The 27731-nt window shown below is 46.8% G+C and overlaps 2 protein-coding genes and 5 non-coding genes across 7 annotated transcripts in view; 1 reads left to right on the plus strand and 6 right to left on the minus strand.

Annotated features, from left to right (window-relative positions):
* LOC104027533 (uncharacterized) overlaps nt 1–27731 on the minus strand; it is a 347867-nt gene that overhangs the window by 30137 nt on the left and 289999 nt on the right.
* TRNAP-UGG (transfer RNA proline (anticodon UGG)) lies at nt 180–251 on the minus strand. The gene has a single exon. It is a non-coding gene; the product is annotated as a tRNA-Pro (tRNA).
* TRNAT-UGU (transfer RNA threonine (anticodon UGU)) lies at nt 415–487 on the minus strand. The gene has a single exon. It is a non-coding gene; the product is annotated as a tRNA-Thr (tRNA).
* Nucleotides 10008–10089, plus strand: TRNAL-AAG (transfer RNA leucine (anticodon AAG)). Its single transcript has one exon. It is a non-coding gene; the product is annotated as a tRNA-Leu (tRNA).
* TRNAV-AAC (transfer RNA valine (anticodon AAC)) lies at nt 10362–10434 on the minus strand. The gene has a single exon. It is a non-coding gene; the product is annotated as a tRNA-Val (tRNA).
* Nucleotides 11785–11856, minus strand: TRNAP-UGG (transfer RNA proline (anticodon UGG)). Its single transcript has one exon. It is a non-coding gene; the product is annotated as a tRNA-Pro (tRNA).
* On the minus strand, nt 15435–26962 carry TRIM7 (tripartite motif containing 7). The gene is made up of 8 exons (XM_009493272.2): nt 26772–26962; nt 24265–24691; nt 23354–23449; nt 22802–23032; nt 20627–20649; nt 19937–20052; nt 19049–19084; nt 15435–15949 (listed from the first exon to the last, which is right to left on the minus strand). The coding sequence occupies exons 1-8, from the start codon at nt 26960–26962 to the stop codon at nt 15435–15437; spliced, it is 1635 nt and encodes a 544-aa protein (XP_009491547.2).

A 27731-nucleotide genomic window follows, 5' to 3' on the forward strand; every position in this document is an offset into this window, starting at 1 on the left:
CAGCTGGAACGGGACGTCAAAAAGCTACAGAGGGAAGGGAAAAATAATTAATTAAAATGGCTAAAATATTTATTTTAAAAATTATTATTAAAAACCAAACCAAAACAAAAACCAAACACTGAAAATAGAGGCGGAAGGCAGGGAAATAGAGGCGGAAGGCAGAGGGAAAAATGAAATTAGGGCTCGTCCGGGATTTGAACCCGGGACCTCTCGCACCCAAAGCGAGAATCATACCCCTAGACCAACGAGCCGTGATAAAAATCATTTTCCCGGTGTGGGTGTCGGTGCTGGGATCGGGTCCGCCCCAGCCCCTGCTCCCCCCTGCCCGCCACCAGCGGCCCCGCCCAGTCCCAGGGTGGAGGAAAACGAGAGTGCTTTTGGGGAGAAAAACCAAAAAGCAAAGTGAAAGGTTTGAGGCCCCAGCGAGATTTGAACTCGCGACCCCTGGTTTACAAGACCAGTGCTCTAACCCCTGAGCTATGGAGCCAACACACTAATATCCCTCTCTATGGTGGTCACCAGGGGGAAACCCCAAAATCGGGTTTTTTCACCCCAAATAGTGGCCTCAAGCCTAACCTGGCATTTGGGCCCTGAATTGCTGCCATCCCAGCACTCAGAAAAGCAATTAACAATCGCACTTCTGACCGGTACCCCCTGCTCCTGACCCCTGGTAATATGGTTAACGTAACGAGCGCCATCTTATAGAATCATCAAATCATCGAATTGTTTAGGTTGGCAAAGACCTTGAAGATCATCCAGTCCAACCGTTAACCTAACACTACCAAGTGCACCACTAAACCAATTAAGGGGAGAGGAATAATTTCATGTTTCCTGGCTTGGTGGCTGGATTATTTTTGAATGAAAGGAAAACTAGAATAGAATCGTTAAGGTTGGAAAGGAGCTCTAAGATCATCAGGCCAACACCCCCATGCCCACTAAACCATGTCCCCAGGTGCCACCTCTGCCCGTTTTTTGAACCCCTCCAGGGATGGGGACTCCCCCACCTCTCTGGGCAGCCTGTTCCAATGCTTGACCACTCTTTCAGTAAAGAAGTTTTGAGCTAGGTGCAAAGAAATTATCTTTTTCTAAAGAAATTAAAAGCATCAGGCTCAGGATTGGCCATTAGTACAGAGAAGAAAATGTTCTGGTATTAAGGATGTAGACCATAATCTCTGATCAGGCTTGCAGGTTCCTTATACTTGCTTCCTTAGAGCGAGGTGGAGTTCTAGAGACTGGGGAACTGAAGCGTTTACAACCTTCTAGCTCCCTCTATCCCCCAAACTCACTTTTCATTGCTCTCAACCAACACAGGCCCACAAAGAAATCAACCCATCATTGCCATAAAGGAAAGAAAATAGGTTAACGATGCTATCTTTATGTCTCCTGCCTGGAAGCTACAGCTTTTCACAGCATCTCCCAAGCTCTGACCATTACAGCTCAAGGCTCCAAACGCCGCTTACAGCCAAGCCTTGTTAGTGCCGTTAGCCCTCTGCGACAGAAGCGGTCCCCTTGTTTTGTGGAGGTGAGGCGCGCACCCCCACCACTGCCCCGCTTCCCTCTCGTGCCTCCGCGCCGAGGGCTAAAGACAAAAGCGCGCATTTAGGCACAGCAAGAGACTCAGCAGAGCTGACCAGCGACAGCCTCCCACGCTTCAGACTTGCAGAGTGGCTGCTCCAACTGTTTTGAGAAACTTAGAAATTCGCAGAAGTTTTTTAAAAAATAATTTAACCCGCTTCTGCATTTTAGTTTATCACCACATGCGAAATACTGTGAAATATCAAAAAGGAAAACACAGGGAAGGCGGAGGGGGGAAGATGAAGTTAATTAATCCACACAGAGATGGAAGAGCAGAGAAATGCGGTGTGCTGAAGCAGTCAGGCTCCCACACACCAGACCCCTGCCATGCCAGCAGCACGGAGACAGCGGTCCAGTCCCCTCCGGTGCACAGCATCTGCGGCTTGGAATTACAGCGGCACAGCACGGATGTCTGCCAAATAACCTTGCAAACCTAAGACACCCTCAAGGTGATAACGAACACAGTTTATTTGGGATGCTCCAAACCAAGTCCTGAACTGCTATCCGAAAAGTTAAGCTGAATCTCTCGTATTTTATTTATCCAATTACAATCTAACATTGCAGAGATCTCCAAAATTGGAAAAAATCAATAGCACTAATGTACTACAAGAGCTAGAGATAAGGAGAATGTGCTTAGCGTGTCTGCCGTGCTTTTCTCAGTTTCAATCAGAGCCTTTAACATTCACTTTGTATATTAAATTAGGCTTGTAGGAATCCATTTGAGCAATCACTGAGAGACAGATCATGGAAACATCATGCTGACAGACTCAGCTTCACTTTTTCCACCAGCTGCAGCACAAACTCTGTATTCCTGTGGACAAGCACCTGTCCTTCCCCCAAATTATGGTTTCGCAAGCTTCACAGTCACAACTTTTAACGCTGACTTCCAAAAAGTCAGGCTGGACTCAGCAACAGCCTTGCTCCAGAACAGCACTACTCAAAGCCTGCTGCCATCCTGTAAGAGGACGTCTAAAAAAATTCTGGTGTCCCTGACTAAGTGTTACCAGCCTTTCTGCTGTCCCAGGGTCGCAGTAGTCAAACGCCTAAGGAACGCAGACCACTGCTCAGAAATCGCGGGCCTGCGTAATGGCTTTCCATAAAGGTACAAATGAGAAGGACAAAAGAAGGCCCAAGTATCTGCAAGATCAGAGCAGAACGGGAAAGCCAAGAGCGTAACTTGGCAACACTCCAAAATGAAAAAAGAAAAAACAAACTCTGATGAAAATGTCACATCGTCTTGGAAGACCAGTGCACTTGCCTGCACGCCGGCAGGACCCAACAAAGTCTTAGTCCTGAGATTTTCATCGCGTGTTGTGGCAAGCCACTGGGCAGGCCTCATTAGCCATATCCTCAACAGCTTTAATTGACAACTATAGCACTTGGGACAGACAAACGGATGAAAGGCTAACCGAGGCTGTAAGGAAAGAAAGAATCCCATGCTACGCCTACATATAATGAGCTGTTTCTGAGTGACAGGGGACTTGTACTCCTGGGGTAAAGGTGTCCATTTTAAATGCCAAATCTACTCAATGGGATCCCTGTTTCACAAAGAGGCACTCTTACCATGCCACAAAGGCGGCGAAGAGAAAGGGAAATGATGAAGATCATCCAGCCAGAACCAAAACTGAGCTGGGGTGGCTGCCAAAAGTCTCCAGGCACATCAGACCACAGCACACCTCACATTTCTTCACAGGTCTACTTAGCTGCTGGCTAAATAACTGCTTTGTCTCCCTCCCTCTTTTCTTTTGTCGCACTGTACATTGCTGACAGCAGCCTACTGCACATTGCTTACCATATTTTAGCTTACTAAATGCAGCAAGAAGTGGCACAGTAAGGCACGGGATTTTTGCCCAACTTGACAAAGACACCCCGTGCAAATGAAAGCCCTTATATTTGAAAGAGCACAAGCAGCTTTAATAGCGGCGGGCGGGGAGAAAGCTTAAAGAACTTCTGTAGCATTCTCAGTACTTCCTCCTGGAACAACCTAAATGAAATCAAGGTACAATCTTCTTGATTTCTGTCCCTTATTTCCAGACACTGAAAACACAACCCAAAAACACAACCCCCTCCAGACTGCACACACCTGAATATTTTTTACAAGAAAAAATGCGTTAACCCTGACTTTAAAACTGTCCTCCCCAGTTTCTAATTAACTTTCGAAGCACCTCTTCCACCTAACATTTGATAATTCACACACGCACTCCAACGTGCCAAATGAGCTGGCTCAGCGTAGTGGTTTGCAACAAAATGCACCGCCACATCCCTATGACAGTTTTCAGGTTTGTTGTTTGCTCATTTAGGAGAGGAAATAATTTTAGGTTCTGTGAAATTTTGAAAGTGTGGCTAAGTCAGGTTTTAAAAGACAATTTGAAAATGCTGTAGTAAAGGCAATTTGTATCCCGTTCAACTCTGCAGATACCTAAAATTGCTGTTTAATTAAAATGTAAGATGGCTAAGATTTTTGAAACTCAGTTAGCAGATTCACTTCTGCAAGACTTTGCAATAAAATTCACAGGAAATGTTCTCCAGCTTATGTCTTTTACTGGGTTTAAAAGCTTGGCTTCAGCACGCGGTTTCATCCTGCTCAATTCCACTCATTTTCTCAGAACTTTCCAATTTAACTTGTAACTTTAAAAAAAGATGGCACACAGGCAAACATCTTCATGATTAGAGATATTAACTCTATTGTATCTTTTAGAGGACTGTTTGTATTCAGGGATTTTATGGCACCTGAATCAGTAAATTGTTTTTTTCTTGCTTGAACCTCCTAAGAAACACATCAAGGCCCATCCTAGCCAAGCTAAAACCACACAGCACACAATTAGCTTACCATTTAACAGAAGGAAGCACGTTGTAGGTAGTCAGTCCTCTGGAGTACACGGAATGACGAACTGGGTATCTTCTCATCTCGTTACGCTCCTCCACGATAGCACCAGCTCCAATCCCGGTCTTCTCAGACACACCCTGAATATACAGTGAGCATAACTGATTCTGTAAGCAGTACCAGAATCCCCCAAATGGGCAAGAGTATAGGTGTGGAAAATCAATTCAGAGAGGCACATTAAGCACGTGGGAGAAGAAATTCTTAAAAGCCATCTTTAAGAACTCCAAATGTTCAATAAATGGAGAAAGGAGAAGAACTTACACACTTAAGGGTAATTTATAGGCTTTATAAATCACCAAACAATGCTGCTACATATCCTCATAGCTGTTGTGATAAACTTCCTTTGACCTGCAAGTTTAGTTTTCAAAGGATTCCCGCCTCTAGGGCAGTTGCCATTTTGCACTGCTGCAGCCTCTTCCATAGGCAGTGCTTAGTGTCATTTCAGAAAGTCTTTTATTTGCTGTTTTTCTAGATGTAAATTAAAATGTCATTTGGAAAAAAAAAAAATCTGCAGTGGTCCTTTGGTAGGGAAGGCCAGGTAATGTTCCCAAGCCCAGTATCTTTTGTGCATGCTACAGCTGGTAGAACCGGCTATCATCTCATCCAATCAATGGTTATTCCGCCCCCACCCTGATTTTCTTAACACAATGCTATCATGAAGGTAAACGTCTACAGATGGGAATCCCTTACCAGACAGGGTGCTTAGCCATTCAGTGACAACTCTTACTGGTTCCTTGCTTCCTCCCATCCTCTCCCACCATATTTCAGCCATTACACCTCAGCAAACTGAAACAACGCAGACTTGGTTTGTTTGACAGCTCCCGGGAACACAGGCTGTGATTTGCTTGAAGAGATCTGTCAGGAAAACAATTATGTTTGTATTACCTAACTCTTCAGTTTCGATATCAAACTTCAACATGCTAAATTTGTGATCCATCATACAGAAAGACTCCTGGTACCTAAGAGCATGCAGATGAGTCCCAGCACACCTGGACAATGAACAGTATCTGCTTTCCCCAGAGACATGTAAAAGGGTGGTCTGTGAAATAGTGATCCTGAATAATTTTTCACAAGGAAAATCTTTCCTAGGATCAGTACAACAGGCTAAGACTTTTTGGAAGGGCTTTCATTTGCCCACTGATATGTCAAAAGAGGGTTAGCAACAAAAACTTAACACTATATTTTATTTCACAGTGCAGTCAAAGACCTGAGACTGCAGAATAGCGGTGCTTGATCGAGCACAAATTGCTACTTAGCATGGAACATAAGTGCAGACAGGGACACAACATGTGCAGGTACTTTAAGAAGAGATACCAGATCCTTCCCAGACACCAGGGGAACTGCATTTTATACTGTTTAGCTTGTGTCAGTTATTTTTGTTGCAAACGACACCTCTGATTAATGTTAGACGCTGTACGTACCAATTATTTTGTGGTTAGAACAACCATACTTTTCCTATCAATTTCCGTTATCTTTAAAAGGTTCATGCTGTTGCCTTGGCTTGACAGAAGCACTAATTCGAGCTTGTTTCTTGTACTCAGCTGCTCTCCACACACTCCCAGGAAATTTATTATCACCAGGACTTCTAACTTCTGCCAGGCTGAACCCGATCCAAGCGTTAAAATAATTACTGGAGAGAGTGGATGCACAGATAGTGCCATTGCATACATCTCATTTCCTGCCGTAATAAGACTGTCCTCAGCACCTCATTTCTTCTCCTCTTTCCTCTTCCCGGCTTACCCTCAGTTGCACTGAGAGATTTTTTCACTTCTGATTTACACCCCTGGGCAAGACCACCCTGTGCAGCCTCAGCATTGCAACGTTTCTCTTATGGCACCAAGAACTTACTGGTATGAAAAATTGTGAATTTTAAGTGTTATTTTAAAGCAATTTACAGTTAAATCTACAGTAGTGAGAAAATAGTCAAGAATTTGACTTGCAGAATGGGAGATGATTTGTGACTTCTCAACAGTTTTTACTATGGATGGAGCTTACAACCATCTCACCATTTGGGAATGACGTACTTTGTTAGGATTGGTCTGGTTAGAAACTCAGCTGGCTGGCTTGTTCATCGCTGTCATTTTTCAATCAGAAAAAAGAAAGAACTGAGGAAGAACCAAGCAGAAAGAAGGCCAGCAGGTACCACGTTCAACTAACTTTCACCTGGGTGCAGAATGAAGCTTCTTTCTAAAAACAAAAATTGCATCTCTATCAGGATATTGGCTATTCTAGGAAGTGCCTTTTTTCCACCCTTTGCCTCGCTAAAAAGCTTTTTGGCCCAGATGCTTTTCTCCTGACACAGAAATGTGAAAATATTGGGAATCTTACACATTTGGACAGGAACGCTGTTGCCCACTTAGCTCTGTAGCTGTGAGTGTAGATGTTGCAACAGTCACATTCACCTGCAAACAGCAGTTGTCTTTGCCTTACGCCCTAACATATCACAGGCAAGCCATGCCATGAGAAAAAACACACTCAATAACAACTTCCCTGGATGAGCAAGGACACCGCTAGCGGGTCTGCAGGCCAGAAGCCCAATGCTGGTGCCACACCTCAGGTTCCTGACACCATGATAGGTCAACATCAGAAACTTAAAAGTGGGGTGCTTACTTAATCCAAATGCTTACTTAATGCCAAAAAATAAAGGAGAGACATGGCCTGGGGGGGGACTTAAAAGAAAGGAAGATCTCACTGTCTATATATTACATTTACATGCAACAGCTCTGCTATTTGTGGGTATCAGTGAGAGATTTATCTGCCAGGTGAGATAAAAAAAGCGCAGGATATCTTTGTGGGGTCGGTTTGATGTATCCTTTCCATTTTTTGAAAGCCTGGGGAAGGATGTGTTATGCAGTAGGACCGGTGCTGCTTTAGGCCTGAGGTTAAAAAAGGTGCTGCACTTCAGTGCAACTGCCTGAGTTGCTTTCATCACCAAAAAAAAAAAAGATTTGCTCTCTCCAGTGTGGTGGAAACAGGAGCTCAGAAGTGGATTCCAGCTGCACCTCAGGGTAGTAGTTGCACGTGCTTAACTTTAAATGTAGGCTTAAATCCCACCAACTGGCTATTAAAGGTCATATGAATCCCAGAGATCTAAAAAAAACCCCACCCAAAAAACCCACAAAAAAAACCCCCAGAGAATACTACACTCTTTTTTTCACTCCTGCAGGACTCTGGGTTTGCATTACACGTTAAGGTCCATACCTCACCCAGTGAACTTGCCAGACTCCAGCTGGGAAGCCAGGACATTTGTCCCCTCCTGTCCCAAAGCGGCTGCCAAAGCAGCGGCGTAGCGAGGATGGCAAACTCCTAGTAGGGCTGACGGTACCTGCGAAACCCCTGGCTGAGCACTTGCAGGGAGAAGTGTTCAGCTCTGCCACCCCTGCTCCCCACAGGAAACAATCCCGACTGCCTGGATCTTGCTGATGGCAAGGATGTATTTTAAAATGAAGTGTTTTCTAGCAAGGGAAACAAGGCGTGAACAAGAATCATCTGGCTGGTAGTTTTCCACGGCAGCTGAATATTCCCAGTCCCTCAACAGGGCAGTTGTAGCGAAAGCACTGTAAGACTTAAGAGAAAAACACTCTACTCCTATTATTGTAGTAATTAAACAAGCTGTGGTGGTTCAGGGGGGCTCTGGGACACAGGGTGCCCGGTACCTGTGCCCGGGGGGGCTCTGTCTCCATCTCCTCAGGTAACTTCTGGGGCTGCCTCGGCCGGGCCCGGCTCCAGCCTGAAGCTCCCCTACCACCACCCCGGGGGGTCAACGGGCAGGACACACCCCAACGCCCACCCAAGGGCCTCGCTCGCCTCACGGGCAGCCCCAGCCCTCACCTCAGCCGGGCCGCAGCTGCAGCAGAGGCTGCGCTTCCCGACCGCAAAATGGCGGGAAGGCACAGCTCCCGGCATGCCCTGGGAGCCAACATGGCTGCCCGGCAGCCCCCTTTCCCCAGGACTACAACTCCCAGCATGCCCTGGGAACAAAGGCGGCCGCCCGGCGGCCCCGTGTCCCAGGACTACAACTCCCAGCATGCCGCGGGGCGCCCCTCCCACTTTTTGACCCTGAGGGGACACCGTCCCCCAGCTCGGCCCCTCAGGCTCATGGCCGCCTTCTCGGGGCTGTCCCGGCCCCAGAGCCCCGGTGGAGTCGGGAGAAGGAGCGGTAGAGCGGGGTGGGGCAGGGCGGTGGGGTGGCCGGAGAGGGACAGAGGGACGAGGAGAACAGGGTAGGAGCTGGGCAGGGAGTGGAGGAAGGAAAAATCCTGTTAAGGAGCCGGCACAGGGATAGAGCGGGAAAGAGATGGAGGGGAAGGGGGCCGGGGAGGTGCAGGAAGGGAAATAGCGCTAAGCAGAGGGACAGAGAGAGAAGGAGAAGGGCAGGAAGGAGGACAGAGGGACAGACAGACACGGGCAGGGGGGCAGAGAGAGAGAAAAGGCAGCGGGAGAGCGGAGTGAGAGAGAAATGGGACGGGGATCAGGACAGAGGGAGGGAGGGGAAAGGGTGTGAGGGAAAAGGAAGGGGAGAGAGAAAGGGAGAGGCCTTTCTGAAGGGAAATAGCAAGCTCCAGGGTGTAGGAAAATGATGAGGGGTTTTTTGTGTGTGTGACTGTTGCGCTCGTGGGATTGGTTAGTCTGGTTTTTTTTTTTACTCTGCTCCCTTCCCTCTGTCTCTGGGGAAATGCCTGTAAGACTTTTGCAGGAGCTTTCAAAGCTGGGGCTCGGGGTAGGTGCGGGTTTGAAGCCACGGTCCTCCATGGAGCCCAAGAGTTGGCTGCCTTGCTGTGTTAGGGGTAAGAAGGGGCCCTTTTCCATGGTGTGTAACACACAGTTATGTGTAAGGTAAAAGGGCTAAGAAGAGCCTGGTAGCCAGGGTAAGCACAAGGGGCAGTTTTGGAAGTGTGGGAATGAATGAGAAAGGCTGAAACTCATCTGCACAGCATGTGGACTGCAAATCATGGGCTTCCTGGCGTGAGATCCCAAGCTCGTTGACCTTAGCTCCCGGGAAAGCATCCTGGAAAAACATGCATCTATATGTAGCTCAATATTTCTTACTCCATCAGCATTTCTGTGAGTTACTTTGATGTGTGGCTGTCCTTAGAAGCCAAGAGGTAGAACAGAACAAACAGATGAAGATGAGGTTACAGTGGTGGTACTGCTGGAAATGAATTTTCTCCAGATCAGTGTAATGGTAATGTACTTAGCAGCTGAATTTTGCAAGAACGAGGAAGAAAAACCTCCCTGATGGGTTGACTGTGGTAAACAGCTGAAAGGGCTGAGGGACTGAGAAATTGCAAATGTCCAGCGATTTCTTGGTTCTTGCAGTTACAGGTTTTCAAACAACCCAGCAAAGAAGTTTTCCAAGAAAACGTCACCAAGGAAAGTGCAGGGTTGAGCTCTGATTGCTGTCAGTGTGGGTTGTGTCTGTCCTCAGCCAGGCACACAGGAGCTTTGGGACGAGGAATGGGATGGGGATGGGAATGAGGAATGGGATGGGGATAAGGATGAAGATGAAGACAGTGGAGGAAGGCACCAGCAGCACTGCTACCACCAGGGTAGTGTGGCCGAGCGGTCTAAGGCGCTGGATTAAGGCTCCAGTCTCTTCGGGGGCGTGGGTTCGAATCCCACCGCTGCCAGGAAGGTTTTTTTCCTCCTTTTTTTCTCTCCATTCCCATTCGTATTTCCCCTTCTTTTTTCCTTCTCGCGACGCAAACTAGGAGCATTTAAAATCCAGGCATTCATTAGCCCTCCTACTGATCCCCTTTCATCCCCATCATCTTTGGGGGGGGTGGTGGTGAACAGCGTTTTGGTCAAAAAAAATGAGGGGCTTTTTTTTTTTTTTTTTTTTTTCCTTTTGCACCAGTTGAATTGCTTTTTACCCACCAGGAAAAGGGGGAAAAAAGGGAGGTGTTTCTGCCTGGTTTCGAACCAGGGACCTTTCGCGTGTTAGGCAAACGTGATAACCACTACACTACAGAAACCCACATGTGGGGGGCAGCCCCCCCACACTCCATGGTCTCCTGCACCCCAACACCCGGCCCAGGGCATTAAGGGCATTTTGGACCTGGTTTTTCCATGTGTTTCCCCCCACTTGGCAGTTTTGGAGGGAAAAATGCGTCTGTAAGCTCCTGTGCATGCACACAGCTTGTGCACGGACCAGCGACGCTCAGGTCTCTAAAACAAGACCCATAACATCACGCTCAGTGGGGGAAAAAATTACTTTTTGCTGCTCAGGATGAGAAATCAGCAGCTGGAGCAGCCAAAAGGAGCTGCAGGATTTGGCTGAGCTGGCGAACTCCCTGCTGCAGGGTGCAATGGAGGTTCAGCAGCTTCAAGGGGCAGAAAAAGCCTTGGTAATGTGATTTTTTTGCATTATTTCTGGCCATAATTGTATTATTTCTGTGCTGTTCCCACCTTCCTGCCAAGGCTGGTGGTGATGAGGGTGTGCACACAGCCATACACAGGCACTGGACTGCCCTTCATTATTTTTCTGCACTTTTGCTTGAGTAACTTCATATTCTTTATATATAGATAACTTGGGAAATAATTAATAGTATATTTCTTTGGGGAAGAAGAGAGGATTATAATGCAGCTCACAGCACCTCTTGCTCATCCTTCTTTGGCAAAGCTGTTAAAATGAACCAGAGTTTTCTGTGTTTCTCTGGGGGAAAGAAGTAATTCTCTCTTATTTCTCTCGCTTACACACCTCTTGTTCCGACCTTGATTCACCCCAGCTCCTGAACAGTTTTTCTTTCTAGAGTTACACACAGCAGGAGCTGCTTATTCATGGTTGCTATTAATAATTTTGTTTGTTTGTTTTTCTATAGGGATGGAGCCAAGATCAGCAGAGGAGAGGTAACAGCCCATGAGGGCAAGATCTGGAGCGTTCCTGTGTAATCCAGAGCTTTTGTGCAATGGGAAATGCTGAATTTACACCGCTGTGCACAAACCGTGAGATTTATGCAAAAGCAGAGGCCCGGGGAGGCTGTGTGCAGCAATGGCCTCTTCTTTGTGTGGTTTGGGAGGGTAACAAAAGATATTAGCAGGGAAGGGTTGATTTACAAATAACAGGGAAACTCAGGCGCCTGTCTGAGCCACGTAACAGCAAAAAAGGTTCTGAAACCTGGGGTGTTTTTTTCTCCCTACCATGGGTTTTCCTAGTGAGCTGCCAAAAGCGTTGCAGCTGGAACAGGACTTCAAAAAGCTGTGGAAGGAAGGGAAAAATAATTAAATGGTTGAAATATTTATTTAAAAAAAATATTATTTAAAAAAAAATAACCAAACCACCTCAACACCAACCAGGGAAAATAAGAGGTGGAAGAATAGAACTGGGGCTCGTCCGGGATTTGAACCCGGGACCTCTCGCACCCAAAGCGAGAATCATACCCCTAGACCAACGAGCCATGTTAAAAGAGATTTTCTGGTGTTGTGTCGGTGCTGGGAGTGGGTCCACCCCACTCCTGATCCCCCCTGGTTGCTGCTTGTGGCCCTCCCTGGTCCCAGCGTGAAGGAATACAATAGTGCTTTTAGGGAGAAAAAAATACGGTTCTGTGATAGTCACCGGGGGGAACCCTAAAACTGGCTGCATTGCCCCAAATCTCCATCGCCCCCCAAAACATGTCCTAGGCACCAGCCTGGGACAGCTCCACTAAACACAGACAGCAGCAGCAAGGAGCATGGCGCAACCAGAAACCACCATCGTGCACCCCGCTCCCCTATAACACCAAAAGTTGGGGTTCAGCCCCTACACTGAACCACTACAAGAGTCAGGGCTCAGCCCTTGGCGCCTCCAACATCTTTTTTTTTTTTTTTTTTTTTTCCAGTTTGGCCAAAGTCAGGCAGCAAGGAAAGCTCCATGTTGCTGCCGGAATAACCCAGGTGGTGATGCCCATTTCTCCCCTCTAAGGTTGTCTAAAGGCAAATGTTGGCTTGGTCTTTATCTTCAGCTTTTTATTGCAGCTCTGATTTGAGGAATATGCCAAAATGTTGGGTTTGTGCTTAAATAAACAGATGTGGGGGAAAAAAAAAAAAAACCACCCCAATATATATGCCTTCATGCCTATATATATTTTATATATATATATATGCTTTCACTTAAATTCTTTCTTTAGACTTAAATTCCGAGCAGGACAATCCTTCAAACCACAATTCTGGTGTTCTCCAGCCCATTAGCAGTTGGGAATAATAAACAGAAGATGAGCACAGGTAGCACCTTCACATTTTATTTCCAGCACATGGGCTAGGAACAATCTGGGAGGTTTCAAATCCACTCAGGCGATGTTTTTTGTTTCCCATGGTTTCCAGAAATACCATTTCTCACATACAAACAAGAGGAACACCAAGTCACAACATAAGAAATACCATGTCTCCCAATAATGCCTTTCTTATGCTTGGGATTTTTGTTTATTTATACAATTTCTACAGTGGCATAGCTTCAGCAATGGATGGAGCTTAGAAAATTCAGGCATTTGCTCACCTGTTCACAGCTTGACCTTTATAAGAGTTGCTTCAGCTTTAAATAATGTGGATTTAAAGCCAAACTCATTTAAAAAACAAAAAAAAAGTAGACTCTCAGGGTAGGAAACAACCCACCAGCTGAAAATTGAGATGTTCATGCCTAAACCAGTCACCCCCAGCTCTTTTTATGACTAATGGCATCTTAAGTTCACCTGATCCTGCATTAATACATCTCATAGGAGATGGATTGTGCTTCATCTCCAGTAGCTACCGGACAGATTTCCATTATTTAGGACAGAGCTAAGGGCTCAGCTGTGCACAGAGAAAACCTTCAATGATGCATGGGAAGATACACCTGTAAACATGGAAAAAAAAAGCACCTCTTCACTGAGTTAGCAACATAAAGATGTTTTTCTTATGGATTCATTCTGCTTCTGGTCTGTTTGGGTTTTGATCTCACCCTTTGCACAAGCTTAAGGTGGCCTTTGATAGACCACATGTCTTCACAACCAAGGGCACAAGCTGGTGGAAGCAATTGAAGGTGTTTAGGGCAACCACCCATCTGCACATGCAGGATCTGCGTGCCCTAGGAGAGGACTACAATGTTTTCATTTTATTCTGCTGCTGTGACATGAATTTACTGCACAGAAGGGGTTTAAAAAACCCTAAAACACAGGAAATACACTTGTTCAACCCACAATTTCTTGACATTGGAGTTGAGCAGGGTTTTGCCAGTAGGTTTGAGCACATATGAAGATCAGCTATGCACAGAAATGTCTTTTTCTCATCTTAGAGCTGGCCAGGAAATGTTGTTCTTAATTAAAAATAAGCTTTTCCCCTCCCCCATATTTCCTAAAGAGGTTTAACGTTTTCTAGAAAAGGTTAAAAAGCCAACCAGCAATGCCCAAAACCAGAAACCATATTTTTCATTGCTTCAGACAACAATACACTTCTTATTTTTTAAAGGCTGCTTAGTTTTGGGAAAAGCAACAGTGAACAAAGCAAGCCACATGTTAAACATTTGCTGTCTTGGCAAAGAGTGAGAATTTCCAGAAAAAGAAAACAGAAGACAAAGGTAAATGGGTGATTTTGCTGAGAACCGAGCAGTAAAGAGAGCCTGAGGAAATACAAGATTCAGCACCCACAGTCTACATTACTATTGGCAAAGCAGGACAACCTTGAGGGGTTATTTTGAAAACAACATTATCTGCATAGAGGGGATCTCAGGAGGAGTTACACAGGAGCACCAAAATTCAGAAACATGGTTCTTGCTTACATCCAGTAGGACAAACACACCTGAGCAACATTAACATTTGTTGCTTCACAAAAAAAAACCCCACCTTTCAGTCTTTTCCAGAGTAGCAGCAATACCTCCCTCCTGCCCAGAGGAGCCATGGGCAGAGAACTGAAGCACAGAGCACTTACATGAGCTGATAGAGAGGGCAACCAAAAACCCACAGCATCTCTTCAACCCCAGCTTGACTCCAAGACAGGTCAGATCTTGGTGGCCATGTGGCTTAGATCACCTGGGACAGCTCAGACCACCATCTCAACATCACAAAAATAGCCTTTGGAGTACAATTATTATCCCAGATTTTAGGAGCACCAGCTGGAATAAGTAACCAGACATCCATCCTTCATTGGGGACCTTTCTTCCCAGCAAGAGAGAAAGAGCCAGAAACCCCAGCTGAGACCCTTATAACCACTCACACAGCCCACCACAAGAGTGCAAGCATTCTCACTGAGCATCCTGACTCACTGAAATTCAGTCACTCCCCAGGAGCAGTTAATAAGCCTAATTACCTCCTCCTAAATCTTGTAGGAGTGAAGGCACCTGGGCAGGATTTCCACTTTTGGCACAGAGGTGGTGGCTACAGTTTGTTGGGAGCAACAGCATAATAAAACAATGGAAAATCCCCATTAAATTCACTTCAGGAGGAGCAAAACTTCCTAATTTGATTTCACTTGATCAAACAGAAAGGAGCTTTGCCTATTCCAGCTTTGGATGGATGTCCAAAGTATCCTGTTCAGTGTTACTCTCTCTACCTTTCCCACAGGACATTTACCCACTAAAAGTTTCATTTTTAAGTCATTGACACTTCTAAAGGGGTGGAGGGTCGATTCCAAAACTCCCCACCAGCTCTAATATTGATCCTTAGAGCCACACAAGAAAAGAAAAATACCCGTCCTTTATCAGACTTGGAGCCACAAAGCAATCACCAGTGGTTTCCTTCTTGCTGAAGAGGTGGGTTAATTCAGAGATGGGTTTAAGATGGTGACCACAACCTTCTGGGGATTGCTGATGATTTCAATAGCTGTTCGCTGTTATAAGCTGATCTGAAGACCCTTCTTGTGATATTTTTCCCTGACTACCTGGTTACCCATCTATCAGCTATCTGCCTGCCCATGTACCAACAAACCAGGTTGCATGGTTGATTCGAGAGTCTCGTGCTCATCGCTGCTGTCCAGGCACCATCCAGTGAAGATCATGGAGACAGGTCCTCAGCGAAGCCCATGAGAAGTCTCAGGGACACAGTTTGATGTAGGTAACAGTGGAACAGACCGAAAAGAGAGGGAAGACCTTCTCCTGAAAGGCGACATTGAAGGTGAAGATGTGCTGCATGTTGTCAGCATTGTAGAAGGAGACTTCTTCCCCTTCATAGTCCAGGTACACCCTGACCTTATTGAGTTTCTGGTTGAGGCACAGTGGCGTGCGTTGGGGCGAGGTGACCGCCCAGTAGCGACCTCCGTTTTGCTGCACTGCCCAGATCCCTTCTTCGGGTGAAAACTGCGTGAGGCCTTTCCTCCTGACGGACTCCTTGGCCACCCCGAAGGCCCAACCGTCCGAGGCCCCCACCTCCACTTCCCAGTAATGTCTTCCTGACTTGAAGCCCGTGGTAGCCAGCACCCGTGAGTTCGTGTCGAATCTCTTGGGGTTGTCAGGCAGCTCCTGTTTCCTACAGCCCATCCTTACGCTCTTGAGGTCTGCAGAGAGGATGAGGAGGTGGTTTGCTGAATCTGGGTCCAGGGTCAGGTCCTCTGTTGATGACAGCAGTGACAGTGATAGTAAGTCAATAAGAACTTTAACAATTAAAAGCCCAAGCTGGGGATGTTTTTATCAGTTGCTGAACACATCCCAACCTCAATAACCACATCCCAATCTCAATAACTGCTCCTCTTCATCTCCCTGGACAGTCTGTGGTGAAGGAAAGCCAAGTTCACCAAGTTCAGACATTGACTTGGCTTTGAGGTTCTTGAGATGCCTCCTCTCACCATTGACTCTGCAGGAAGCTTGGAGGCTTGGTGCTAATTTTAAGAGGAGTAATTTTAGATGTTAACAAATACGCTGCTTCTCTCTACCAGCACACAGGGACAAGCTATGTGTGTGAGAAACTTGGAGGTGGGTGAGGAAGGTCCCAGTTAAAGATATAGGATGAGCATCTAGCTCACCTTTTCGCAGCCTCACTAGGGGTGAAGCCCCACCAGCTGAGGGTGAAGAACAACATGGCAAAGCAAATCATAGTAAATGAGGACCAAGATCTGGTTCAAGATGTCCTAGAGGGAGACCTACAACTGCATTGTGGTCTTTGGCTCTTTGATCAGCTCATGATCCTGCAGCAATGGCACCAGCTAACACCCCTCAAACACTGACCGGGGGGGACTCATATGTCTTCCTACACTGACACCCCAATTCCCTTCTTGGGAGGGCAAAACTCATGCTGCTGCTGCTAAGAAATGGCATAACAACAACATAAGGACATTAGGAGCAAAGAACACAATAAAACCACATGCAAATGATTAGCAATTGTATACAGTAAAAATGGACCTTAGATCAAGACTTTTTTTCCCCCAGGAAACTGATAATTTTTGTTTCTTGTTTTTATTTCTGGTTTATCTAATGTACAACACACAAGATGGGGTATGCACACCCCTCAGATCATAAATTGCTGACTGTCTGTCCCCAAACTACCCCACGATGACAAGTCCTCATAGAAAGCCATGACCTAAGGGCATCTTTACATACCAGATCGCATCTGGACAGCCCAAAAGAAACATGCGTGTAGATGAAGTTTGATACTAACATCTTTTCCCCTTCCAAAATCAGGATCAAAGGAAACAGCAAGCGCGTTAGCGACCTCAAATTGTGGTTGTAGTCAGCAAAGTTGCCATGAATGAATGAGACCCTTTGGGGCAATCTAAGATGGGACCTTAGGAGCTGAAACGTGTTGGATGCTGCACCAGAGTTTATTTTGCTAAAGGTCTTTATGGTCTTTCAAAATCCATAGATTCGGGCCTGAAAATTGCATATGGAATCCAAAAAGACCCATGATGGGATCGAAAGCTTCATGGTGTTTCACAGCGGTCGGAAAAGTGATAGCAACCACAGGAAAGGGTAAGTCCTTTTTTCCTTCAAAACTTAAGCACCAGGTTCCTCCCCAAAACTGGGAGATTGGCTTTAAAATAATCTCTCCTGCATTTTGCGTTATTATATCAGACCAAGAGATAGGTGCTTTCAGAGTGTCCATTAGCAAAAGTTAGGGGAAATGGATTGAATGAACAAAATTCCATGATGCCAATCTTTTCTTTAAAAGGTGTTTTCCTTCCTTCCTCTTGCATCTCCAGCTGCTGGAGTCATTAGGATTTGGGTCTGAGCTTCAACTCAGCTGTGAATGACAATTTGGCTTGATTTAAAAAAAAAAAAAAAGAAAAGATGCCAGGAGCTCAGGCATCATATTAAAAAAACAAACAAACAAAAAGACCAGCCAAAAATAAGAGCATTCAAAGCTCTTGGAAAAGGCGAACTAAGGCAGTCAGAAGAGAATGATTCAACAACTGCTACAAGGTTTTGGCTGGTCCCTTCTTCACCCCTTGATCCCTCAGCTCTCTGCAGCATACGCTGTGGCCCAGTCTGCTTTCAGAGGGTTTGCTGGTATAGCACACCAGCTGAGTTATACCTCTACACATGCACACACACCACCATGGACATGCAGTGAGGGTCATTTTGCCATTTTGCTTTTAAACGGTGATCATCAGCCTTTCTTCTTTTGCTTTGCCAACCCCTTGGCATTTTCCAGAGGTGTCTGGGGATCTTTGTGAGCAGAGTCTGGTCCCTCTAAGCTGGATGGTCCTTGGAAAGGATCCAACCCATGGCTTGTCCTCCTCTGCCTTCCCCAAGGGGTTTGCAAGCCCCATGCTGAAGACCACCACCTTAAAAGCAAGAATAAGCCTTCTCTTCAAAAAGAGGGCTTGGCTTTGCTGAGGTAACTCTGGCTGCTCCAGGCATGGCTATGTAACCTTCACATCAAGGGAGCTGGAGGATGGGGGCAGATTTTAACAGCATCTGCCCATGCCTTGCACCCACCAGAGTGCAAGGTCGGAGGGATCAGGCTAGTGTGAGAACGACTGCAGAGCCCATCACTGTGGTTTCCCGGCTCACTGGCATTCCCCTGTCCTCACCGCTGCTGGTGAAGCAAAGCAGAGGCTCGTCCAGCATTGAAAGAGTCAGTCTGGGCTGGTTTTGCCGGTTGCAAATTCATGACCTCTCATGTGAACTTGCTCCTTTGCCAACCCAGGAGAGCTGGTGAGCGTGTCTTCTCCAGCATGGCATGGTCTGAAAGCAACTGCCTGCCCACAGCCATGATTTCAACAGCTTTCCGCAGAATTTAAGTCATCTGACTTTGCACTGGAGCAGATTATGGAGCGCTCACACCCTCCATCCCAAACCCTGAGGGAAATAGGAGCCTGACCACGGGGCACAGAGCAAATCTGGCAGACTTAAAGCAGGTTGTGGCTTGAAAGGGTATGAATCCGGTTTTGGGTTCAAATATCTGTTCTTTCTGTTCCTCACTGTAGTTTTGTTAAGTATAAACAGACAGAAAGGACCTAGCTTAGCTGTCAGATCCCCGGCGTCAGCTAGAAAAATCATCTTTTGACTCTCGAACTGAGCAGGCTGGATCTGGAAATCATTGAGAGAGAAGAAATTAAAAAAAAAAAAAAAAAGAAGAAGAAGAAAGCTAGAGTGCCCTTTTTTCTTTTTTTTCCCCCTCTCTTTGGCTTTGCAAAACCAGCTTTGCAAATTACAACCACAATTTAAAGTCTTTGCTTCAGGGTGCTACATCTTAAATATTTTCCTTTTACCTTTTTCACCTCTTCCCAGTTCATCTTGCAGGTTTTCTGAAAAGAAGAAACAGGCAAGTAAATGGCAACACCTAGAGAGCCAGAGGGAACCACAAAATCTCCTTTATGGGGACGTTTACACCCACACCACATTGCCAAAGTGCCGTCTTTGCCAACGTGGGACTCAACAGGCAACAAGAGCTGAGGATGGAGCAATGCCAGCTCCCACCAGCTTGTGCAATGGGGACAAACAACAGGGGAAATTCCTGGTAAATATTCTTTAATTTTTAGCAAAAAAAGCCTTAAAAAAAAAAAAAGCTTCTCAACATCAAAAGAACGCAGGATTTATTTAAGCCTTATTTATTGTGCCCTGCCATATTTTGTTCTTCTCGTTGTGTTATGAGTTTCAAACTTTTAGTACAATACTTTAAGCCTATTATTCCTCCAGGGCATAGTTTGTATTTAGAGATTTTTCTCTTCCAGATCTGCTTTCTGGTGCTTGCTTACTTTCCAAATCCCTCAGCACCATCTTGTGGCTTTGCTGCATTGCTGCAAGGGGTTGGTTTTTAAATGCAAAGCTTGGCTATCCCAGCCTCAAACTATTTAAGATGTGAAAATTGCAGGCTTTATTGCACTAAAATCGATGTGCCAGATTCAGGGGTTTCCCTCTTTAAAAAAATCCTGCATCTCCTTCACTGGCAGCCTGGCAGGGTGAGTCTCCTCCTATTCATGCACATCTCCAGAAGTCCTTTCCAACATAATTTATTCTCCTATTTTGGTACTGCTGGCCAGGCATGTGCTAAGGGACCTCAAGACATCTGCAGCATCCCCAGCACTCCACATCCCTTTTCTCCGATGCCTGCTAAAGGCCAGGCCTATTTTAAACCCCCTGGTTTCGTTTCCACGTACCTCTGAATTTCTTTAAGACTTTCTCAAGGACGACAGTCTTGAGGGAGAAATTGCAGATGTGCATTTTCATATCCGTGCACACCGCCACAGGCTTCTGGCACTTCACGTCATCACTTCTGCAAAGAAAAAAGTAAAACCAGTAAGAAAATCATTGCTATTCCCCTCCCTTTCTTTTTCATTTGCAGTTGGCAGTGTGCAGTGCTCCCACCGCATCCCTCCAGCAGTCTGTCCAAGTGCTCAACATCACATTGCAAGGATCACATATAGATTTCAACCTGCCTGGGCTGAGGACACCAGGATTTACATGTCAACTTTGAAAAACCCCTCGGCTGGAAAGGGTGTCTGTGCTGGGTTGCCCTCACTCAGCTGCTCCTGTTGCAGCTTAAATTTCATTTTCAGGGCTTAAGTGGTGCCTAAACCATTGCCCTGGGTGAATTGCATATCAGGCAAATAAGATGACTTGGGGTTTCTGGTCTCACTTGACCTTTGAGGAAACTGCAGGGTAGGAAAAGACTTTGTGATAATGCTAAGTTTTCCAAGAAGCTGGAAGAGACCCAGGGCTTGTGCTGAGTAGGAGGCAAGCTCTGTCTACCCCGGTGCCTCCCTGGGCATCTGGACTGCAAACACTGACCTTTAAACAGTGTTGGTGGGGGGTGGGAAGTGTGAAAGAAGAGAAGCAGTGCTCCATACCTGCTTATGATGTTCATTACATCCTAGAAAGAAAAAAGAGAGACCGAGTGAAATCCCTGTGTAACATGCGCTACGTCTCCCCTGGCTCAGACAGCAGGAGAGCAATTCCCCTTCATCGAACCCAACCAGGACATCCATCCCTTATGGCTGCAACAAGCAGGCATGGATCCATGCCTTAAATGTTTGCTTTCAGCTTTGGAAGGCCACAGTCCCACCAAATCCCACCCAAATGCCTGCAGCAACTAAAGACCCAGCTGCTTCAGGGGGTGACCAAGCCTCCCAAACGCTCCTATGTACAATACTCCAGGTTTATGCCTGTAGAATAATTATGTGGTTTAGGTTGGAAGGTGCCTTTGGAGGTCTCTCATCCAACTCGTCACACAAAGCATGCCAGCTTGGCCAGGGCCTTGCCCAGGTGAGTTGGGAGTATCTTCTAGGGTGGTTACTACAAAAACCTCTCTATTTCCTGTTCCATTATTTGACCGTTGTTGTTGTGAACCCAGGTGTAGGCATCTGGCAGCCTTTGAGATGCTCTAAGGATCTCCCTGCTGGTCTCCCACTTCTGAGAAGGTCCTATCAACCTGCCCTGTGTGAAGTCTTGAGATACAGAAAGACACCTGCAAGTATCCACCAGCCTAAGAGCCAAAAGGACATCATCTACCATAACTTGGCCACCCTGAAAGCTGGCATTAAGCTTGTGCATCTATGTCTCCATGATATCTGGACTTCCATGGTCTAGTCACCACCAAGAAGAGTTTGAGGTGCCTCCAACGGGTGATTCATCCCACCCTGGGAGGCACGTCCTGACAGTGGAAATTATTTGCCCTCAGGAAGGGTAAATTATGGAGGTAAATCATAGGTTAAAAAGCCCTCAATAACTAGTTGCTACATGGTGAAAATTCACTGAGATGAAACCCATGCTTAGTCCAGTTCATGCCACTATTTCCCCTTTCTGATGCCTTTAAAATAATGTAAAGAAGGGTGTAAACCGTGGCAAGTACGTTGGATGTGATTCAAAGGCAACGCAAAGCCATACCCATCTCCCAGGGAATGGAAAAGGACTCTGGAGCTGACTAAGGATTTCCAACGTGGCCTTTTAAAAAAATATCGCCTATTGTTACAGGATCATTTTTACGTGCATTGGTGAGGGCTGAGCAAAGATCACATGAAATGAGTTTTCACCCATAGCCAAGTACTGAAACCATGTGCAAATATTTACAGTGCTTTCAGTGCTGCCTGGGAGGGAATTTAACTCTGCAGGATCTGTGTGGACCAGAAGCTCAATCTACTTTGTTTAATCAAAACATCGTCAATTAAAAGAAGGTCACCCATTCACCTTTTGCCATTCAGTAGAGGACAGGACTGCTTGATTTTGTGGATGGGCAGCTCGGTTTTATTTTTCAAACCCCACTTCATTTGCAAAGGAGAGTTTGGGTAACAGGGAGGGCTGGATTGACTCCAGCTTCTTTCTTTGCAATGCAATCAATATCTGGACTCCATCTGCTCTCTCCCTCATACTTTCCAGCTTGGTTAATAGCTCATTTTGACTTGAAAATCTGGCTCTGCTTTCAGGTCCTGGCCAACCTTCTGCAGCCAGGACTCCGCTGCAAAAATTGGCAAGGAGCCGTGTCCTGCTGAGCCTGGCTCCATGTGCCTCCTATGCTCAACTCCATCCTGACCCCTCACCAGCTCCTTTAAGCTGGAGGAGCGGACATCTGTGACTTGGCATGCCACAAACCTTCAGCGTTGCAAACCCATCAAGACCTGGATTTGCAAAAGGAGTTGCTTGGTTCAAGGATCTAGCCAGTACTGCTGCAGTTGCTCATCATGCAAGGTCTAATTCAGCTTTGAATGCCTTTAAACAGGAATTTACGTGTGCTAGAAAGGTCCAGTCAAATTTGTGGAAGAAAAAATTATCAGAAGCTTTTAAATATGAAGAGCACACCTCTGTTTCAGGATGTTCCTGAGCCAGAGAAAGTTGCTGTGTGTTATTGCTGGCATAGGAGAGCTCAGGGCATTCGGACACTGCCAAGCACCATCTGCTCATTAAAGGTGAGGGCAAAAAGAGGACATTTATCCTCAAAACACCTCTGCAGGGTCCAGAAACACATTAAAAAAGGATCAAGAAGGGTCATGACTCAGACCTGAAGGCTCATGTCGTAGCAAATGTCTCACCTTGAGGAACTCAAGCATGGGCTGCTGGATTTTCTCCTCCAGCTCTGTGATGAGCTTGTTGAGGAGCGTGATCTCCTTGGAGAGGTCGGTGATGTTCTCATTCTGCCTCTTAGCAATGTTCTTTTCCATCTTCTCCAGCTGCCCCAGGAGGATGTGTTCCTGGTCATGCAGGAACTGCCGCAGCCTCTCAAACTCCAAGAGCAGCTTCTGCCTCTCATTCTCAATGGTTTTCTGGGAATGAAATGCAGTAAAAAGGGTTTTAAGCTGGTGCAATGATTTTGGGGTGGAGAGAGGCCACAAGGTGAACTTGGAACAGCTGCCCGTATCATTGCAGCTGCTTGCTGGCTTGCTTGTGAGACTGGGTGCCTTCAGTTGGGGAGGGGTGAGGGGATATTGCATGTGGCACGCCTGGACAAAGGCAGGGGTGGGGATGAGAGAGCAAAGGCCATGGGCAGTTATTCCACAAACAGCTGTTATCTTCATTCTCCTCCACATGTCCCAACCTGGACCCATGTCCCCACCACCCCAGAGCACTGCATTGTGGCAACGCACCAAGAGCTCCTGGGTTTTCTTATCATCGTTCACTTTAAACTCTAGTAGCTCTTGCCTCTCCTTTTTCAGGAAATCCAAGCGTCCCTGGATTTTCTCCTAGGAACAAAGAAAGAAGATATTACTGGCTTTTCTTTCTTTCTTTTGCTGCATTATTCTGCCTGTGCACAGTTTGTTCTTGTAGCCGTGCAAAGACAAGCAGGATTGCAAGAAAAATTCCAGGACATTCTCACCGGGTGAACATGCTGGCTCAGCTCTGCCCACACTCACCCAGACACCCACATTTGCAATCCCCAAAAGACCGCCACAAGTTCACGTGCATGCAGTGAACACAAAGAAAGGAGATGGAGGATGCCAGGGGAGGGTACATGCACTGTTTACATCGGCTGCTGCTACCACTTCCCCCACCTTTGCTCTTGGCACAAGCGAAACTCGGCCTGGCTTTAATCAACTTATATTTATCTTTGGATGCTCGCCCAGACCTAAAATAGGTGTGAGTGTTTGCTCTGTCGGCTGTTACCCTACCGATAAGGTGGGTGCCCTCAGGTAATGTTTGCAGCATGATGCTTACGTGGCTCAAACCCAGAGCTGTTGCAAGAGCTTGCACGGGAGAAACTCTGTCTCACAGCCTCCTGGCTGCCCTCTCTTTAATCCCACGCTCTCCCCAGCTGCAGACATGATGTGAATTCATGAGAGGGTTTTGCATATCTGGAGGGAGGTTTCCAGGTCTTTAGAAAGCTAGAAAGCAGCAACTGGCTCTTTGCAGGGCAGTTGAGCACGAGGCTGAGCATGGGAAAGCCAGGTGACCGTGCGGGGACTTGAGCAAGCACAAATACACAGCACAATGCATACCGCTGGGAGGCAGAAAGACCTGGGGAGTCTTCCTCAGAAGGGATAGACAGATGGACAGGTACCTTGTACTCCTCGGATGCCTCATCGATGGGTACCACAGCATGCGGCCGGTGCTCCCGGGACCTGTCGCACACCACACAGATGGTTCTCCGGTCGTCCTTGCAGTAGAGTTTCAGGGCTTCCCTATGCTTTGTGCAGAGCCCATCCTCCTCAGCACCCTTGGCCCCGCGGAGGGTGAACTGGCTGATAATCTCTGACATGTTTGCCAGCTGCCGGTTGGGTCTGAAGCTCTTCTGTTGGAAGACCTCTCGGCACTGTGGGCAGGGGAAGTCCATCTCTAGGTCCTTCCAACTCTTGATGATGCACGCCCGGCAGAAGTTATGCCCGCACTCAATGGACACGGGGTCTTTGAAGAACTCCAGGCAGACAGAGCAAGTGGCTTCATCCTGGAGATTGCCGGGCAGAAACACCGCCGCCATGGCCTCTCTCCTGCAGGCAAGGACTGATTTCACCGGGGCTGGACGCAGAACATGAATGCTTGGCATCCAGTCCCAAGTGGGCGTTCCTCTTCCAGGAACAGCCCGCTGCCCGAGGTCACTTCTGCAGTGTCCGGTTTCTTTAAACTGGTAACGAAGACCTCTGCATCAGGGGACAACATATAGGTGGAAGAAAAAGAAAGCAAGAAGCTCCCTGCCCTTTGTCCCCGTGTCCCATCCCGCCCCCCCCCCCCCCCCCCCCCCGCCCAAATTTTGGGCTCCCTGTCTTTTTCTTTTTTTTTTTTGCAGGCAGGAGGTGGGAAAAGGGCAAATCTTTTGGGATACGGACACGAGATCTGGGTCTCATCGCTTTTTGGCTGACCTGGTGCTAAATGCAAGATCTGAGTCCCCAGGCTTGTGTTTAACAGCTGCTCTAGGCTCTGATCCAGGTAACCATCTGAGCTGTTCTTAGAGACCCATTTCATCCTGGAAGCCTCAGCTGGGGACTCAGATGACTTTGTTGAGCTCCAGGGCTCAATAGGGACCATAAAAAGCAACAGGAGAAAGGGAATACACACGGATGCAAAGTCCATATCAAGATCTGGGGGTGAGTTTCCCAAATCCATGAAGATTAACCTCTGGATTGGGGTCCTGCATCTCAAAAACACTTTTCACCTTCCAAGAACATTTTTGTGCAACTTTGGAGGTGTTGCATTAAATGGGAGTCATAATTAATATATGAGGACCTTCCTTGGCTGGAGTTTGCCTATAATATGGTTGTCTTCACCTGAGCAGCTCACCAAAGCTCTTTTTATGGAGAACAGAGATAAAAGTGAGTGACAGTCATCTAGTTACTTGGAGGGGAGGTCACATTACCCATCAAGAGAGAAATGTAGGCATTTCTGGAAAGTGATTCATCTTCTCCTAATGAGGACTTGAAAACAGATCAAGTGATCCTATCCATAAATGCTCATTGCAAAGTCAGCCCACTTGATCTGACATCTCCAAGTTGAGATCTTTCCCTTGGAGATATCTGGAACTAAGAGGAGAAAAATCCCAACCCCAGAGGTTGTACTGGAGGAGTTATATTAGCAAAACTAGTCTTGGTGTCCTGATGCTGGAGGTTTGCAAAGGGTTCCTGATTTGTAGTAAGGGTTGTGTTCATCCTGATACCTTTGCAATTGGAGAACAACACTGAGGGGATATCCAGCCTCCACTTGAACCTCTCTTGTAGCTTTAAAATCTTTCTGGCATTTGTATTTTCTAACATCTGCTAAACAGGAGCATCAGACTTCAGGCATGCGTTTACTGCTAATCCAGATTTGCTCATTTGGGACTAGAAAGGAGCTTTTTCAGGTCAGTTTAAATACAATTCTGGGCTTGGAAAGGAATCCCTCATCTTCTCACAGGAAAGTAAAATCAGAATACCAGTGCTTGCTACAACCCACGTTAGTTTGTGATTGGAAATAACATGGAAAAAATGACTCGGGCAAATAGCAGAATATATATATTTATATGTATATATTCACACAGACTCATATATATGTAGGTGCATATATATATGTACACACATATATCCCTATATATGCAATATATATCCATTTAGATGTACACAGTTCCCTACAGAAAAGGAGTTTTTCTGCAGACCACCATTTCCACCTCTGTGCATATTTCTCTACCTACCCCTGCTCATATACATTCATAGATATTTATATACACGCCATTCCCTATGGAAGGGAAATTGCTTTCTCTTCCACTTTCCATTTCTCTTGATCTGTAAATAAACACGAACTATATATTTTTCCTATGTCATGCACACATTTTTCTTCGCATCTCTGCAGAAAGGAAGAGGTGGTGGCCTATGAGCTGGAGAGAAATCCACACGCTATCCAGCGATGCATAAATAGCAAAGAAAGAGAGTGTGAGATGCCTTGACAGAAATGATGGGCAGCCCAGTAGGAAAAGCAGGAGAACAAGGTGGGTATGGGGGGGGGGGGCAGGGAAAAAAGAAAAAGAAAAGGACAGACAACCTCTGAACAGACAGACAAGCGCATCCCACTGCCCTCCCTACGCCCCCAGCTGACCCCACGTACCTCGGAGCAGAGGCGTAGGAAAGGGGCATCCTCCCGAATCGCCCGACCTTTTGCATCGGGAGGGTGCTAGTGGAGGGCAGGTGGGGGACGAGCCTGGTGGCCGAGGGGTCCCAGCGGGAGGCAGCCCGGGGCAGTCGCTCCACCATGCTCTGATGAAGGAAATCAGCCCGGACCCTGGATGCCTCTGACATTTCAGCGCTGCTCAAGCTCCTGCTCCTTCCCAGCCCTCGGTTGCCCCATTTGTCCCCTCTGCCACCCCCCGCCCCATCTCACTTACCATTCCTTCCCCTCCCCCATTGCATCTATCCTGGGCACCCACACCAATCTCCTTCCCTCCTCCTCCTCCCCAGCAGCTCTGGCTCTGCTCTCCTTTTCTGTGCCAAAGCTCTTTTTCCCTGCCCAGAGCCAGGATCACATTTCCAGCACCTCCCTCCACCTGTCTCCCAGCCCAGACCTTCTTCACAGGGTCTCTGCAGCCCTTTAACCCTCTCCATCTTTCCCTCCAGAAGAGCAGGGGCTCAGGAAGGAGTGAAGCTTTTCATCCCTCCCCCGAAGCCATCAATGAATGATCCATCTCCCAGCTCATATTTGGGGCAGCACCATGCAAAGAAGGGCAGAAACATCTCCTGCAGGACATCTCCCACCTAACATGGGTGGTTTGTTTAGGTATGGAGAGGTTGGGACATCCAAAACAACAGGGAGGATGGCAGGGGAAAAAAAAGTTCAACCCCAATAGCATGGTTTCTTGCAGGACTGACTTTTGGTACCAAACCATCCCAGGCTGATTGTCCTTTGAAGTTTTGTCCTATGTTAGGTTAGTCCAAGCATGTTTAGGCTCTCATGCCTGTGCTTCCAGGTAGGACATGTGCGAGCAGTCACTGTCCTGCACTGAAATTCCCCCTGCTTACCCCAAAACTGGACCCAGCTACAAGGCTGGATGGACAGGGATTTGGGCTCAGT

This window comes from Pelecanus crispus, chromosome 29 (genome assembly GCF_030463565.1).
Source record: "Pelecanus crispus isolate bPelCri1 chromosome 29, bPelCri1.pri, whole genome shotgun sequence".
NCBI classification, from domain to species: domain Eukaryota; kingdom Metazoa; phylum Chordata; class Aves; order Pelecaniformes; family Pelecanidae; genus Pelecanus; species Pelecanus crispus.